The sequence below is a fragment of the Lynx canadensis genome, chromosome D1, assembly GCF_007474595.2.
Source record: "Lynx canadensis isolate LIC74 chromosome D1, mLynCan4.pri.v2, whole genome shotgun sequence".
NCBI classification, from domain to species: domain Eukaryota; kingdom Metazoa; phylum Chordata; class Mammalia; order Carnivora; family Felidae; genus Lynx; species Lynx canadensis.
Window position 1 is genome coordinate 48,715,886 of NC_044312.2, and position 15,605 is coordinate 48,731,490.

Genomic DNA, 15,605 nt, shown 5'->3' on the forward strand with positions numbered 1-15,605 from the left:
TATCTCCTTTGCAAAGAGACCCATAAGGATAATCAAATGAAACACTGAGACCAGATATCTGCTGAAAATGCCCATTTGAAACTGACAAATTACAATATGCTGATAAATGAATTTATGAATTTAGGGTTAACTGTTTAGATTCTTAGCAGATTACAACTGCCTGTGGATGTTATATTTTTAAATTTCAAAGTTTAGTTTTATGAATAGGCTGTGACAAAGAAGGAATGGGGAGGGGGGACCAGAAAAAGCTAATATGTTTCAAACTAGATCATGAACATAGGATTGAGAAAAAAAAGTTTCTCCAAAATGTGTTTTAATGAGTGATAACTGAATATAGTGAAGAATAAAACACCAAAATGTGAGAAAGAAGTAAATTATGCTTTATTATAAAAAATAGAACATCGTCTTGACCACACAGATTACAATTTAATGTATTTTCAAACAACAGCCACCACTAATGAGGAGAATTAAGAGATCAAACCTGGTCATGTCATCCCCCTCCTTAAAACTCTTCAAAGGCTTCCCATTGCCTCTAATACAGTGTCCAGACTTCTTAACACAGCACCTCTGGAACCTAATGAGCCTCTATTTCACTTAGCTTCTCTTCTTATTATCTCCTCCTAACCCATTGGCTTGGCTCCTTTGACTGTAATGATCAAGGCTGTGTATACTTTTCTAGAAGTTCTGCTTAGAATTCCTCTCAATGCCTAGAATTCCTCTTACTGCTTGGAATTGCTCTCCCTGTCTCTCTTCTTCTAGCCATTTAACAGGATTCAGCTCCACTATCACTGTCTCCAAAAACTTTTCCCTGACCTTACTGTCTGCCATTCCTCTAAAGCACTGGTTTATGAGCTCCTTGAGGACAGGAACTGTGTCCTCTTCATGTTTATCTTTCCCAGTGCTGGTGTCATGTATTGAATTGAGTCCTCCCAAAATATTTTGAATTCTTAAATCATAGTACCTGTGTATATATATTCTTAACTGAAAATAGCGTTTTTGCTGATGATCAAGTTAGAATGAGGTCATTATGGTGGGCCCTAATCTGATACGACTGGTATCCTTATAAAAAGAGGAAAGTTGGACACAGGGTCACACACACACAGGGGACATCATGTGAAGATGAAGGCAGAATTTGGGGGGGGCATATTCCTATAACCCAAGGAATTCCAAAGATGTCCAGCAATCCACCATAAACTAGGAGAGAGACAGGAAGCAGATTTTCCTCCACAGTCCTCAGAAGGAACTGCCCCTGCTGATGCCTTGATCTGCACTTCTGATCTTCAGAATTCTCAGACGAAAAATTTCTGTTAAGGATTCCAGTTTGTGGCACTTTGTTCTGGCAGCCCTAGAAAACTAATAGCGAGTAGAACTGAGTGTTTTTAGTGAATGAATGAAATAACCTACCACTTTATTTTACTAACCTGAACCCTTTCCCTGCACAATTAAGGCATGCTCATGAAAAAAGTATTCAGTGATCTTTATTTAATTCATTAATTGATTTTAAAAATTAATTTTGAAATATCTACTTCATTTATAACATGCCTGGGGAACATAAATAAAAGCATTATTATTCCCTCTACCTTCAGAATGATAACTGTCAGCATAGAGGGGGGATGAAATTTTTTTATGGCACAGCTGGCAGTTAGATGGTATATACCATAGCAATTGTTTATGCAGGTACCTTTTCTGGTTAGTTGGTGTCCATACTACACCAGCTATTACCTGTTCTAAATATCAAAACTTCCTTTAAATAACTATAATTAAATGTAGAAAATGATGTGTCATTAGAAGATAGCATTCTATGTGGTCATGGAGAGAGATTACTTTAAATTTAAAAGGGTGGGGATTAGGAAAGACTTTGCAGAGACCTATTCAATTAACCCTTCACGTTTTCCAGTCTGCTTTCCCCAGCAACAACCCTGCCAGCTAGGACATTCCCATCAATCTTCAACATGTGAGATAATTTTTACATCTTTTAAATCATCGTTTACTTTGATGGCTTTTATTCAGAGGTGAACATTAATGACCTTGGTTTGCACTGGCAGCTAGAATTGACCTGGGAAAACCACATAGACAGATGCAGTTGATAGGTAGAGGCAGTGTCTATCACTTAGGTTATATTTCAATGCTGGAAGCATGGAGGATATTCCATTTCAAGTACAATAAAACAGACTGTAAAACAGTAAGAAAGCATCTAATTACATTCTGTCATATGGTCCCGTGAGCAGTCAACTATGATTGGAACCGGTATTTCATTTGTAAGGATGAAAGCAAGTTATGTTGATCATTCTTGGAGTTAACAGAGTGAATATTTTTATATTTTTCTATTGTTCCTTTAAACAAAATAGACACTGATGTACTCTCCATTAATTCTTAGGCATTCAACATAGTTATTGGCACATTAAAAATATTCATTATGAGTTATTCTGGTGCATTTTTTTTATTGAGTAAAGTACTCAGCTGAAGTGTACACATCTCTGTTAATGTGATATGCTTTAAATTTAAAAGAATACCTATGCCATATGGTCATTTGGTCTCTTAACAATTCAATCATTAAACTATTTATTGAGAAATTACTATATGCGAGTGCCATGCTAAATATGGTCTATTTTATGCAACTCCTGCTTTCCAGGATCATATAGTTTAGTTGGAGAAAATCAAAGCACAAAAAAGATTATTTTTTAAAGTTACTTAATCTAACTACTTACACTTTCTATGCTTATACCCAGACAATTGCTAAAGGAAAAAAAAAATACATATCAGAATAGTGCAATCATTAATTCATAGTCATTAATTAGACAATCAACAATTCCTTACATTTGTTCTGAATTTCTGTAATCAATTATCCCTTCTATTTTCTATAATAGCTCTTTCAAACTTCCGCACTTTCTTCAAATCTCTAACCTCACTAATTCCCTCATTCTTGGCTTAATTTCAAACAAGCATAATTTCTTATTATCAGAGTAAATTGAAGATGAGAACTCCTTTAGTGTCCTGACATTAAACCTATTATCCTAACCTTTATCTGTGTCATCCTTTTGTCTTCCCTTCTAATTCAGTGAAGAAAGTGTCTTCCTGTCCCCAGTCATTCATTTATCCCAAACTATTTCTTAGGTTCAGTCCAGGGACTAAGTGTACATTGGTGAGTACAAAAGTTAGTTTCTTCTCTTGGAGCTAGTATTTTGCTAAAGACTATTTGTTGCTTTCCCCTGAATTATTTTCATTTTGTCAAACTGTGGGTCTTTTAATGCATTTTTCCCTCTGCAGGATGTTCTCTCCCCAATTCCTCCTTTTTATCCTGGGTCACTTTCATCTTCCAGGTCTCAGATTGGATATTAGGACCTCCAGTCAGCCTTCTCTGACACTCAAGATAGGCAACCCACCTCTGTGTGCCCGTAGCCCCTGTTCCTCTCCTACCAACACTTACCACACTAAGGTTGTTTGGTTTTTCTCATTTCTTGTCCTACCCTCCACTAGAAAAGAACCATAGATCTCTGATTCACTGATATAATCACATTGTTTAGGCTAGTCATCAATAAACGTTTGTTGAATTGGTTAACTCATTCTATTGAAATAGAAGTGAAAAGGCTGATATATATCATTGGTTCTACTAGAGTTCAACTTAGAAATGAAGTACCCTTGTGAGTTTGAGTTGGCAAAGACCTGAGTGTTCTTGAAAATTAAGTTGGTGAGGGGCACCTGGGTGGCGCAGTCGGTTAGGCATCCGACTTCAGCCAGGTCATGATATCGCGGTCCGGGAGTTCGAGCCCCGCGTCAGGCTCTGGGCTGATGGCTCAGAGCCTGGAGCCTGTTTCTGATTCTGTGTCTCCCTCTCTCTCTGCTCCTCTCCCGTTCATGCTCTGTCTCTCTCTGTCCCAAAAATAAATAAAAACATTGAAAAAAAAATTAAAAAAAAAAAAAAGAAAATTAAGTTGGTGAAGGTATTTCAAATGCGGAGAACAAGGGTAACAACACAAGCTAAATCAAAACACTACAGCAAGGTCAGCTTGCCTGGGGGAAGCTTAGTAGCAGGAAATAAGGAATAGTGAGAAAGGGTATGCAGAGTTCCTACAGAAAGTCAACAGTGATAGACAATTTCAAGTAATAGAGCAACATGACGAAAAAAGAATTTGGAAAAAAAAATAACCTGGAAAATATTTGCAGAATAGATCAGAGAATCAGGCAGGGAAAGATTGGAATCAGGGAATGTGGTCATGAGGCTTTTACAAGAAAACAGGCATGATTGGATAAATACTTGGTTTATTGAAATAGTCGTAGAGAGAGGAGTTTTACATTCACATTTATATTTATATTCACTGAGGCTTCTGACAAAACATAATAACTACTGTATTATACTTTATTACAATAAATATTGCCCAGTAACTGTCTGCCAGATATTATAATAGTCTCTGGGATCTACTGGTGAATAAGTGTGATGTCAAACATTAAACAGCTTCCAGTTCAATCTGAAATATTAATTTAATTGGAAAACACAGAAGACAGGAAAGGAGGTCAGTTTTGAAGGGAAGTTATGGGTGCATTCTTTCAAGCTTAGGAGTTTAAGGCGAGAAATCAAGCCTGAAAGAGTGATGGAGGTACAGGAAGTTTGGACACCTAGCCATGGTAAATGAGACAAGAAAGAGAGTATAGAGAGAATGAGATTTTGTGGAATATACTTTGGAGAATATTATTTTAGAGTGATGGTCATCAAATTTAGCATGCATCCCTGGGGTTTCTGATTCAGGATATCTGGCATGGGCCCTCAATTTTGCAAATCCAACAAGCTCCTACATGATGCTAATGCCACTGGTATGAGGATCACATTCTGAGAATCACTGTTTTACAGCAATAAAATGAAGATAAATAAAATGAGGAGAGAAGTAGTAAGAGAAATAGAGAAGAAACAGGGCAGTCTCATGTTGTAAGTATAGGAATGAAAAAGCAATAGGTAATGTTTTATGTAATGCAGAAAGAGCAAAGGCCCATCAAAATTTTTCTGGCCTTTTGGAAGAAAATTCTGTATTACTGGCTGGGCTCTTTGCCTGCTGGAACTGGTTCGTAGTTACCTCAGTCATCTTCATCACAGGAGAGAATGACACTAAAACAAAAAATAAAAATAAATAAATAATAAGTAAGATTTCCATTGGAAAGAAAGGAGATAGATATGCACAACAACTCAGACCATAAAGATTAGATGCTGTCTTAGTTTACTGGGACTACTGTAACAAATTACCACAAACTGGGTGACTTCAAACAACAGAAAGTTATCTTCTCAACATTCTGGAGCCTAGATCTGAGATCAAGGTATCAGCAAGATTTATTCCTCTGGGGAGCCCTGAGAGAGTTTGTTCCATGTCTCTTTTTCGGTGGTTGCTTGCAGTCCTTGGCACTTTTAGGTTTATAGATACATCACCACAACCTCTGCCTTTGTCATCACCTGCACTGTTTCCTGTGTGTCTGTTTCTGTGTCTAAATTTTCGTCTTCTTACTAAGAAAGTATAGTCAGCATAAACTCATCGTAAATTGATTACATCTGCAAAGACCCTGTTTCCAAATAAAGTCACATTCAAAGTCACCAGTTACCTAGGACTGTAACATATTTTTTGATGGGACATAGTTCAACTCAGCAGATGCCACTTGAGTCAGTTGTGATGTATTGAGCAAGATGGATAAAGATTGAGAAGAATGTTTCTGATAAGAAAACAGTAATGTGGTGCTGGCACGTCTGGGTGGCTTAGTCAGTTAAGCATCCGACTTCAGCTCAGGTCATGATCTCAAGGTTTGTGGGTTCAAGTCCTGAGCCCAGCTCTGTGCTAACAGCTAAGAACCTGGAGCCTGCTTTGGATTCTGTGTCTCCCCTCTCTCTTCCCGTCCCCTGCTCACACTCTGTTTCTCTCTCTCTCTCTCTCTCTCTCTATCTCTATCTCTATCTCAAAAGTAAAAATAAATATTTAAGAAAAAAGAAGAAAACAGCAAGGTGAAAATTAGAAAAGAAAAACCACTAAAATAGACTCGAGAGGCCAGAAGGGGGAGCTCTCATGCCTAACGCTTGTGGTCAATTGCAGACCCAAAAGGAAAGATATGCCTTGTAAGGCCTTTGGACTTTAGCTGCTACTTTTGTATCCCAGCAGAAGGAATAAAGCTTTTCCTTTTCCCCTGGCAACAGCCCAATCGCTGAGAGACTCTCAACTCAGCCAATGAAAAGTCACTATACTCCCAGTTTACTCCAATAAGCTTTTTGTTTATAACAGCCCTTCCAAATTTCTCCTTTCCTCTACAAAAGAGTGCTTCTCTCCTTTGTTCCCCAGATTTGCCTATGGTTTTGCTATAGCTTGTTTGTTCTGAATTGCATTTCTCTTCTATTGCCACATAAACTCATTTTTTGCTGGTAAAATAACTGGCAGATTTGTTTTTAAGGTTAACATTAACTGTAGGTAACCGTGTAAAAGCTTCAGTGCTTAACAGTGAGGAGGCTGGGGGAAGTTCAAGGTTAGATGTTCTCAGGCTAGGACAGAGGCAGGGTCAAAGCCAAAGAAGAAAAACATCACGGTAAAAAGTTTAATATTGGGTGCTGGGGGGAGAAATAATGAGTAAAGTTCCAGAGTAGAAGGGAAGGTTTAGGTTTAGAAAAAAATGAATGAGAAAAACAGTAAAACACGGGACTTTTCACAATAAAATAGTCAAAGTGATGTGCTAAAAGAATGAGTGGGAATTTTGAGGTACATAGAGAAAAAGTTTGGAAAATTGACTCTATTAAGTTACTTGGGTGATCTGTGAGAGATTCTTTAAGCAGAATTGAGCATGCTTAGCCAGTGTCGTGGAATTTTAAACAGAGCCACTTCATTCAACCCTAAATTTTGTCTTTTGGACACAGGGAGAATCCAGAAAGTGAGTAAATAAAGCTTTAGCTTTTAATTAACCATGCCAACAGTGCCCAGTGAGATTAATTAGTCTTTCAAATTAAAATGAAATGTGCATTTTTGGTATTTATCTAAGCAAAGTTATCTTTCTGGAGGGGAAGAGATGTCAAATAGTCGGTTATCTGTGTGGACCAGATTCACAGGTAAAGTTTTGTGTGTTGTTTTTTAACTGAAATGCTTGCACATTTCGAAGCTAAAATGACTTCATGGGTGGGTGTTTTCTAAAACAGGTCTTTTCTAAGCCAGGGTTCAGGATAGATTCTGTTTCCTTTAATAAAAACATGTAGTCAGAATGTACAGAATGTTTTCTGTAAAGCAGTAAACACCTTACCTAGCAGGTCCTAGATAAACTCTGAAGAAACAGACTGCTTAATAATATTTAGTTGTTTGGAGAAGTCCCAAGAGTGTTCTTCTGGTAAAGTCACATAAAATGAAGTTGAACCAAGTTATTGAATGGTTATAAGATATCATGGGGATTAATTCTTTACGCCCACAACGAATATCTGGGAACACTGTAATGGTACAACTCTTTGAAACATTTGAGTTTTTATTCTGAGCTTCTCAAGCACAATGCATCGGTCTCTGCTGCCAAGAATTTTGCTTTCAGTTCCCCACCCCTCGTTAACACCTGCTCTCCAGTGTAGGCAGGCAACAACGGAAAAGGGTGAACCATGATCTGTTCCTCCTCTTGCTCTACTTTATAGCATGAAGAAAAGGTTTTGTGTGGAACAAGGTTAAATTAAAGGTTTTAACAAGATTCAGACATTCCTTTTCCTATGCCTGAATGTCCTATGCTAACCTGAGGAGTTTCTCTTTTTTTTTTTTCTTGATATATGAAGTTTGTTGTCAAATTGGTTTCGATACAACACCCAGTGCTCATCCCAAAAGGTGCCCTCCTCAATACCCATCACCCACCCTCCCCTCCCTCCCACCCCCCATCAACCCTCAGTTTGTCCTCAGTTTTTAAGAGTCCCTTATGCTTTGGCTCTCTTCCACTCTAACCTCTTTTTTTTTTTTTCCTTTCCCTCTCCCATGAGTTTCTGTTAAGTTTCTCAGGATCCACCTAAGAGTGAAAACATACGCTATCTGTCTTTCTCTGTATGGCTTATTTCACTTAGCATCACACTCTCCAGTTCCATCCACGTTGCTACAAAGGGCCATATTTCATTCTTTCTCATTGCCACGTAGTACTCCATTGTGTATATAAACCACCGTTTCTTTATCCATTCATCAGTTGATGGACATTTAGGCTCTTTCCATAATTTGGCTATTGTTGAGAGTGCTGCTGTAAACATTGGGGTACAAGTGCCCCTATGCATCAGTACTCCTGTATCCCTTGGGGAAATTCCTAGCAGTGCTATTGCTGGGTCATAGGGTAGGTCTATTTTTAATTTTTTGAGGAACCTCCACACTGTTTTCCAGAGTGGCTGCACCAATTTGCATTCCCACCAACAGTGCAAGACGGTTCCCGTTTCTCCACATCCTCTCCAGCATCTATAGTCTCCTGATTTGTTCATTTTGCCCACTCTGACTGGCGTGAGGTGATATCTGGGTGTGGCTTTGATTTGTATTTTCCTAATGAGGAGCGACGTTGAGCATCTTTTCATGTGCCTGTTGGCCATCCGGATGTCTTCTTTAGAGAAGTGTCTATTCATGTTTTCTGCCCATTTCTTCGCTGGGTTATTTGTTTTTTGGGTGTGGAGTTTGATGAGCTCTTTATAGATTTTGGATACTGGCCCTTTGTCTGATATGTCATTTGAAAATATCTTTTCCCATTCCGTTGGTTGCCTTTTAGTTTTGTTGGTTGTTTCCTTTGCTGTGCAGAAACTTTTTATCTTCATAAGGTCCCAGTAGTTCATTTTTGCTTTTAATTCCCTTGCCTTTGGGGATATGTCAAGTAAGAAATTGCTACGGCTGAGGTCAGAGAGGTCTTTTCATGCTTTTTTAACCTGAGGAGTTTCACTTTGGTGGGGATATGCAAGAAATATGGAAAGAGGAACCCAGCTGTAGAAGATAGGTGTAATCCCGGATTTCTGTTTGCACATCACGGGTTTGTCAAACACATCGGTTTTTAATTGCCTCGGGAATTAGGTGTTTAAGTTTCACCTGTTTGTTTTCTTTACTCGCATTCAGAAACATCCACTAATTTTACTTCCCTTTGTGATTTTAATATTTACATATTTCTGTGTCAGCTTTGTTTATTACTGGCACATGCATAGGCATGTTTAGTACTATTCTTAATAGCCAAACATTCCATAGTAGATTATGTTAAGGTCAGTGTTTTTGGTGAGACCTACCAACTGTTTTCACTGTTTTATAAATGATTAGTTTGTCATTACCTGATGGTCCAGGGCCATTTCTTCATCATGGATGCTAATTTTCAAAATGATGATCAATTCTATAAATTGGTCACCTCTGTAAAATCAATGTTTTTGCTATTTGTAATGCTCTTTACTTACATCTTCATAATCCTCACTGTATTTATCTTGTTAGAAACCTTTCTGGCTTATTTTAAGTACATATGTTGAGTGTTTGCCAGGCATTTCTGTCTCAATTTCCAGCCCCAAACGCCAGGATTTTATGAGCATTGTGTAATGTAAGTTAGGGCAGCTGACTTGTTAGTCCTTTTGTCAGCCGGGAATCCAGAGGATGTGTTGGTTTGAAAGGTGTGTTCTCTGTTATTGATTTTAAATTAACCTTCAAAGCTCAGCCCAATTCCTAAACCTCTTGTTGATTCTTCTCTTCCTCTAAGTAAGTCATGTTCTCCTCTGGGCTCACATAACACTAGTGACATTATAGAACTTGTTCTAGCCAGTTAAATCATGTCAAGGTGTTTAAATATCTTTTTCTCAAGACAACCTGAGAGCTTATTGAGAGCAGAGAATTTTTATTAATCAAGCATCTTTTATGTGCTAACTACTATGGAACATGGATATACTTACTCCTTTATCACAGACGAGACCATTGTGGCTCCAATTTATATAGTCAGTTGATGAAGGAATCAGGATGTGAAGCTGGGTCTGCTGTTGCCCCATTGCCTGCTCAGCGGTTGGCATAAACTCTGTGCAGACTCGGGACAGAGATCAGAGTTCACCTGAGGCATGTAGTGCCTCATACAATTATCCACTCCAACCAACAGTGTCCACTTTTTTAGCTGTTCCTTGTTCATTAAGGCCACAAGCTTCATCTCTTAGGGGAGGCTTTCTTCCTTGTCTTATATTAATATGTTTATTCATTGTTCATTATTCATTCCTTTTTTATTTTTTTAAATTTTTTCTAATGTTTATTTATTTTTGAGAGAGAGCACAAGCAGGGGAGGCACAGAGAAAGAGAGAACACAGAATCCGAAGCAGGCTCCAGGCTCTGAGCTGTCAGCACTGAGCCCTACATGAGGCTCAAACTCACAAACCATGAGAACATGACCAGAGCTGAAGAAGGACGCTTAACCGACTGAGCCATCCAAGCGCCCCTCATTCATTCCTTTAATACATAATTATTAGGTCACTATATAACTGGCCTTGTTCTATTGCATAAAATAAAATGACAAAAATCCCTGTTTTAATGGATTTTATATTTTCATCAAGGAGACTGACATAAAAAAATAAACTACATGGGTGACATATGTTACAAGGTGATAAGTGCTAAGGAAAAATGAAAAGTAGATCAGTATGAAAAAGTGGGGTATATGGTTAGAAGACAGTATTAAATAGGAAGTGAGGTTCAAGATTCTAGAGAAATCAAGATTTGAACAAAACCCTGAAGGAAGTATATTCCAGGCAGAGGAAACAGCTAGAGCAAATGCTGTAAGGTAGGAGTATGTCCACTGTGTTGGAGAAGTATCAAGGCTACAAGTGTGTCTAGACTGGAATAAAGGAAGCGTATATTACCTCATGAGGGAATAGAATGGTCCTATAACATAGGCATCTGACCCTGCTTTAACACTGTATATGCAAGAAACACCCAGTGCCTCCGAACTGATAAGTTTGGATTGCTCAGTGGTTTTAGCCCATATTTGTCTTCATCAAGTATTCCTCCAAAAATCATTGGTACCATCTAGGCTTAGAATATTGCTTCAGCCAGGTTCAACCACACTCACTCATATGGATGTCTGTCTCTATAGTGTTTTGGTCAATTCCTTCCTTTACATTATATTGACCACACTTGATAGAAACTGCTTATACAACTCATAGCAGGTACTCAGGAGATGTTTGTTGAATGAATGGGGACAGGTTCAATCTTATAACACAGATGGATACCCCCACCAGTAAATAAATTTGTGTTCTGGTTGTAGACATAAGCTACATATTTACTTATGTTGAATTAAATATCAAGTATATGGCTGAGTGTTGATTAAATGCTGATTACTTTTCAATGTATCCATGTTCCATCAAAGTCAGAGAAATCAAGGAAAATTTCCAATTCTGTACCCTCAGAAACATTTTCTTGTTCTTAATAAAAATAGCTTGTTTCACCTTGAGCAGAGTCACCAGTTAAAAAGAAGTATTTAAACCTAATTTCAAGGGAAAAAATATTTCCTTTTTTAGCTGATATGTTTATGTCTACAGTATAGTGATTTTATTGCCTTGGTACAATCTTCAGCTTCACATGTCAACTGCATAGTTACTCCCTTTGTTGGACTTAACCTTATTTATGGTGGTAATTTGTTTCCTTAGCTTTTCTGTAACTCAGTCAGCCTGTGGCATTTACTATTATTATAGTGGATGTAAATCAGAGTCCCCAAATATATCTCAACCTTTTCTTGACAGTTTGAAATGACTTCTGTACAATTACAAATGCAGTAGATTGATCCTAGCATGCAGGTATAAAACTTTTATAAATTTATTTTTTAATTAATCTATAATAATATAGAAATGCAAAATAACCGTTTTGAAAATATGAGGTGAAATGTATTTTAAATTTCATAGGAAAAGCTAATTGGGAGCATTTTACTTGCTCTTGGTCATCTTTTGCTCAAAAACAAATTCTTTAAATCTGAGGTAAATATATGTATAGATCTATGAGATGTCAAAGCATCAATAAAGAATAATTACCCTCTTTAAGTAGGAAATTAGGTAATAGTTATTTTAATTGCCCTATCAATTTAAATCCATTTTCCATTTATTTCAACAACTATTATAGTTAATTTAACAAAAAATTATTTCATTTCAAATGTAATTTCAGAGGTGTTACTTTATAATTTACTATGCCATTATTTCTCCATTATCTAATCATTTATGCCATTAAGAACCCTATTCAACATTTATTCAATAAAAGTGTAGTGGAAATGGAGTTTATTTAAGTAGTTTCTTTGTTGTCATATAAAGTGCCAAAAAATTTTATGATTGTTTTATTGTAAAATGGGTATGTTTCTTTTTTAAACAAGATAGCTAGGTGGATGGTTTGTTAAAAAAAAAAAATTCTTAAACCAAGTAAGTTATAGAAATTTCCTATGCCTTTAGTAACAAATCCTTTGATTTATATCTTTATGAGTAATTTGCGTGGTAATTATTATAATTTGAAATGTAATGAATAAATATGCTACGAGTATTGCACTGAATTGTAGTCAATCATATTCTGAAAAGGATTTTTTTTTATTTTTACACTTTAAAAAGTCTATCATTCTTTGAAAATGGCTCCATAAAGATTTTTAAAATAACTATTTTTATCATTCCATAGTTTAATATAAATAAAAGTTTTGTCAGCTATATTACAGTATACATTTATCTCTCAAAATTGGAAACAGCCATGTTTAAAATGATCTGATATTCTGTAATTTGTTATAATAGAGTCACACTATATGATCTATTTTTGCTTCTTTAGACTTTGTACAGGAATGATTAATTTCTTGTGTGTTACAAGTCTTACTATCAGTTAATAAGTGCCAGGAAGTATGAAAGTATGACAGGGTGGACGCAGAAGAAAATACAAAAGACAAGCATCTCATTTCTTTTTGCCTTACCTTCTCTCTGAAATTATTACATAAATATCTAATGTATCTTCCTTGTGGCTCTTGTCTCAGAATTTGTGGAATTTTCTAATAGCTGTGCTTTTAATCTTGAAATATCAAGAGTATCTAGGTCTCTACCCAGATGATTGGCAATACTTCTGTTCTCTGTGCTAGAGTAACAACAACAACAATGAAGAGCTCATAAACTCAACAGTACAGGACTGTACTTGGGCTTTGCCCAGCTCACCCAGGATTCTTCCACATCCTTTTGCCTGATCCCTATTCTGGCCAGTCACCCATTATGACCTAATTATCTAGGCAACAGCAGTTAGGTGTACAGTCTTGGAATAGAACAAAACTAATGACCACGTGGGCTTGACTAAAAAAAGCTTTGCCTCCTTAGCATTAATCAATAAACTTTCAAATATTTAAAGACCAAAATCAATTGAAGTAGAATCCTTACTGTCATTTATTACTGTTGTAGTAAACTGAGGATTAATTTTTTTAGACTGTTTTAATATGGCTAATTGTATTTTCTTAAAAAAAAAAAAACGCTTTTGTTTTTTCTGTTTCTTTCCCATAGGTTTAGGCTTCAGTATTGCAGGAGGTGTGGGGAACCAACACATTCCCGGAGACAACAGCATTTATGTAACTAAAATTATAGATGGGGGAGCTGCACAGAAAGATGGAAGGTTGCAAGTGGGAGATAGACTGCTAATGGTAAGTGTGACTCATGCAAAACTATGTGTGTATTTATAAAGCTCTTGTTTCCCAATGTATGACTGTGTTAGTTCAGGCTGTCATAACAAAATACCATAGACAAGGTGACTTCCACAACAAAAAATTTATTTTACTCAGAGTTCTGGAAGCTGGGAAGTTCAAGGTCAAGGTTCTGGCCCATTCAGTTCCTGGTGAGATCTCTCTTCCTGCTTGCAGACAACCATCTTCTTGTTGCATCCTCAGATGGCCTTTCTCTGTGCTTATGCTGAGAGAGAGATCTCTCTTTCTCTTCTTACGAGGCCCCCAGTCCTATCGGGTTAGGACTACACCCTTACCTCATTTAATTAATAACCTTAATTACTGTCTAAAGACTCTATCTCCAAGTATAGTCATATTGGGGGTTAGAACTTCAACATATGAATTCGGGAGAACGGCCACATTTAATTCATAACAGTGATTGCTGGCAGAAATAGGACAGAAGGGAGAGTAGATTTTGTGGTGGGAGATTTCAATTGTATCTGCTTTATTGACATTTTCAAAACAAATCTGAATTTTCACTAGTTTTTGTAGATACAGCAAGACACAGAGATTATGGTTTTTTTTTTTTCCAATGTAACCCATTAGCCAGAGAGTGTTACATTCAAACTGCTAGAGAGGTGGGCTTTACATAACAAAGGGGACTCCACTATCTGGTTTATTGTTAGATACATTTCAGTGTCTCCCTGTGGTCCCTTATTCAACAGTGTAGACAGTATAAGCAGTCCCTGATTTCCCACAATTCATTATATGACTTCTGTCTCTCATATGAGGACTTTAAGAGACAAAACAGATGAACATAAGGGAAGGGAAACAAAAATAATATAAAAATAGGGAGGGGGACAAAACAAAAGAAACTCACAAATATGGAGAACACTGAGGGTTGCTGGAGGGGTTGTGGGAGGGGGGATGGGCTAAATGGGTAAGGGGCATTAAGGAATCTACTCCTGAAATCATTGCTTCACTATATACTAATTTGGATGTAAATTTTAAAAAATAAAAAATAAAGTTAAAATATATGACTTCTGTCACATGTGTAAATGGATCCCTTCCTCCTCTCCCCTCAGACAGAATTTTTACAGCTATTTTATTTGCCAGCTGCCTACATGCTTCAGGAGCCTTGAGCAATGACTGACACTAACACATGGCTGCCCTTTCTAAGTCATAGAGTTATATGATAAATAAAAGCAAAATTAAGGCAGCATATAAGCAGTAAAAATTTGGGATTGCACTTAATAAAACTTCTTTATCTCCATTTACTGTTTTATACAAAATCTACAAGATAATCATCAAATACAGAAAATTAATAGAAGAGAGTTCTCAAGTAAGATAAGTATATTCATTTCTAGTCATATGTCTGCCCTTGTAAAACATGGCCTCTAATCACTGCAAGGAGCCGTTATCTCCAACACACATTTGGAAAAGATCAACCTATATTCTTGACAGAACTGCGGTTTCTGTGATGTGCAAGTTTTGGAGGTTGAACTTCACAGTGCATTATGCCCACTTCCCTGGGCTTTAGACAGCTTGTCTTTAGCCCCATTTGTCTAGTTTCGTAGTTGTCAGTGACCTTGGTGTTGAATTTTCTGAATAAGACCTTTATAATAATCTTGATAACTAGTATTTATTTGGCATGTTCCATGTCTTTAAAAGTCATTTTTTGTAATATATGTTTATCACAGCAACCTATTCTATTTAAACAAAAAGGAACTGAGGTACGGAGATGTTTCTTAACTTGTCCATGGTCATATAGTTAACAATGGACAGAACTGGATTTCAAATCCAGGCACTCTGGCTTGTCACCACTAAGCATGGGCTGTGATTTGTTTTCTAGAATTTGTCAGTCAATTCTTTCCTTCCTTTTTTTATCTTTCATTCAGTCATTCATTAATTCCTTTATTTAACAAGTAATATGTTGAATACTTTACCACGTCCCAGGCAATAGCCACTACATAGGAAGGAACATAGGAAGGAGAAAATGT

General features: G+C 36.9%; 1 protein-coding gene across 1 annotated transcript in view; it reads left to right on the forward strand.

The window, feature by feature from the left end:
• Positions 1–15,605, forward strand: part of DLG2 (discs large MAGUK scaffold protein 2) — a 780,826-nt gene that overhangs the window by 272,000 nt on the left and 493,221 nt on the right. Inside the window, exon 7 of the mRNA XM_032595102.1 lies at positions 13,451–13,587. Coding sequence (XP_032450993.1) covers positions 13,451–13,587 — 137 coding nt within the window. The remainder of the gene's footprint in view (positions 1–13,450; positions 13,588–15,605) is intronic.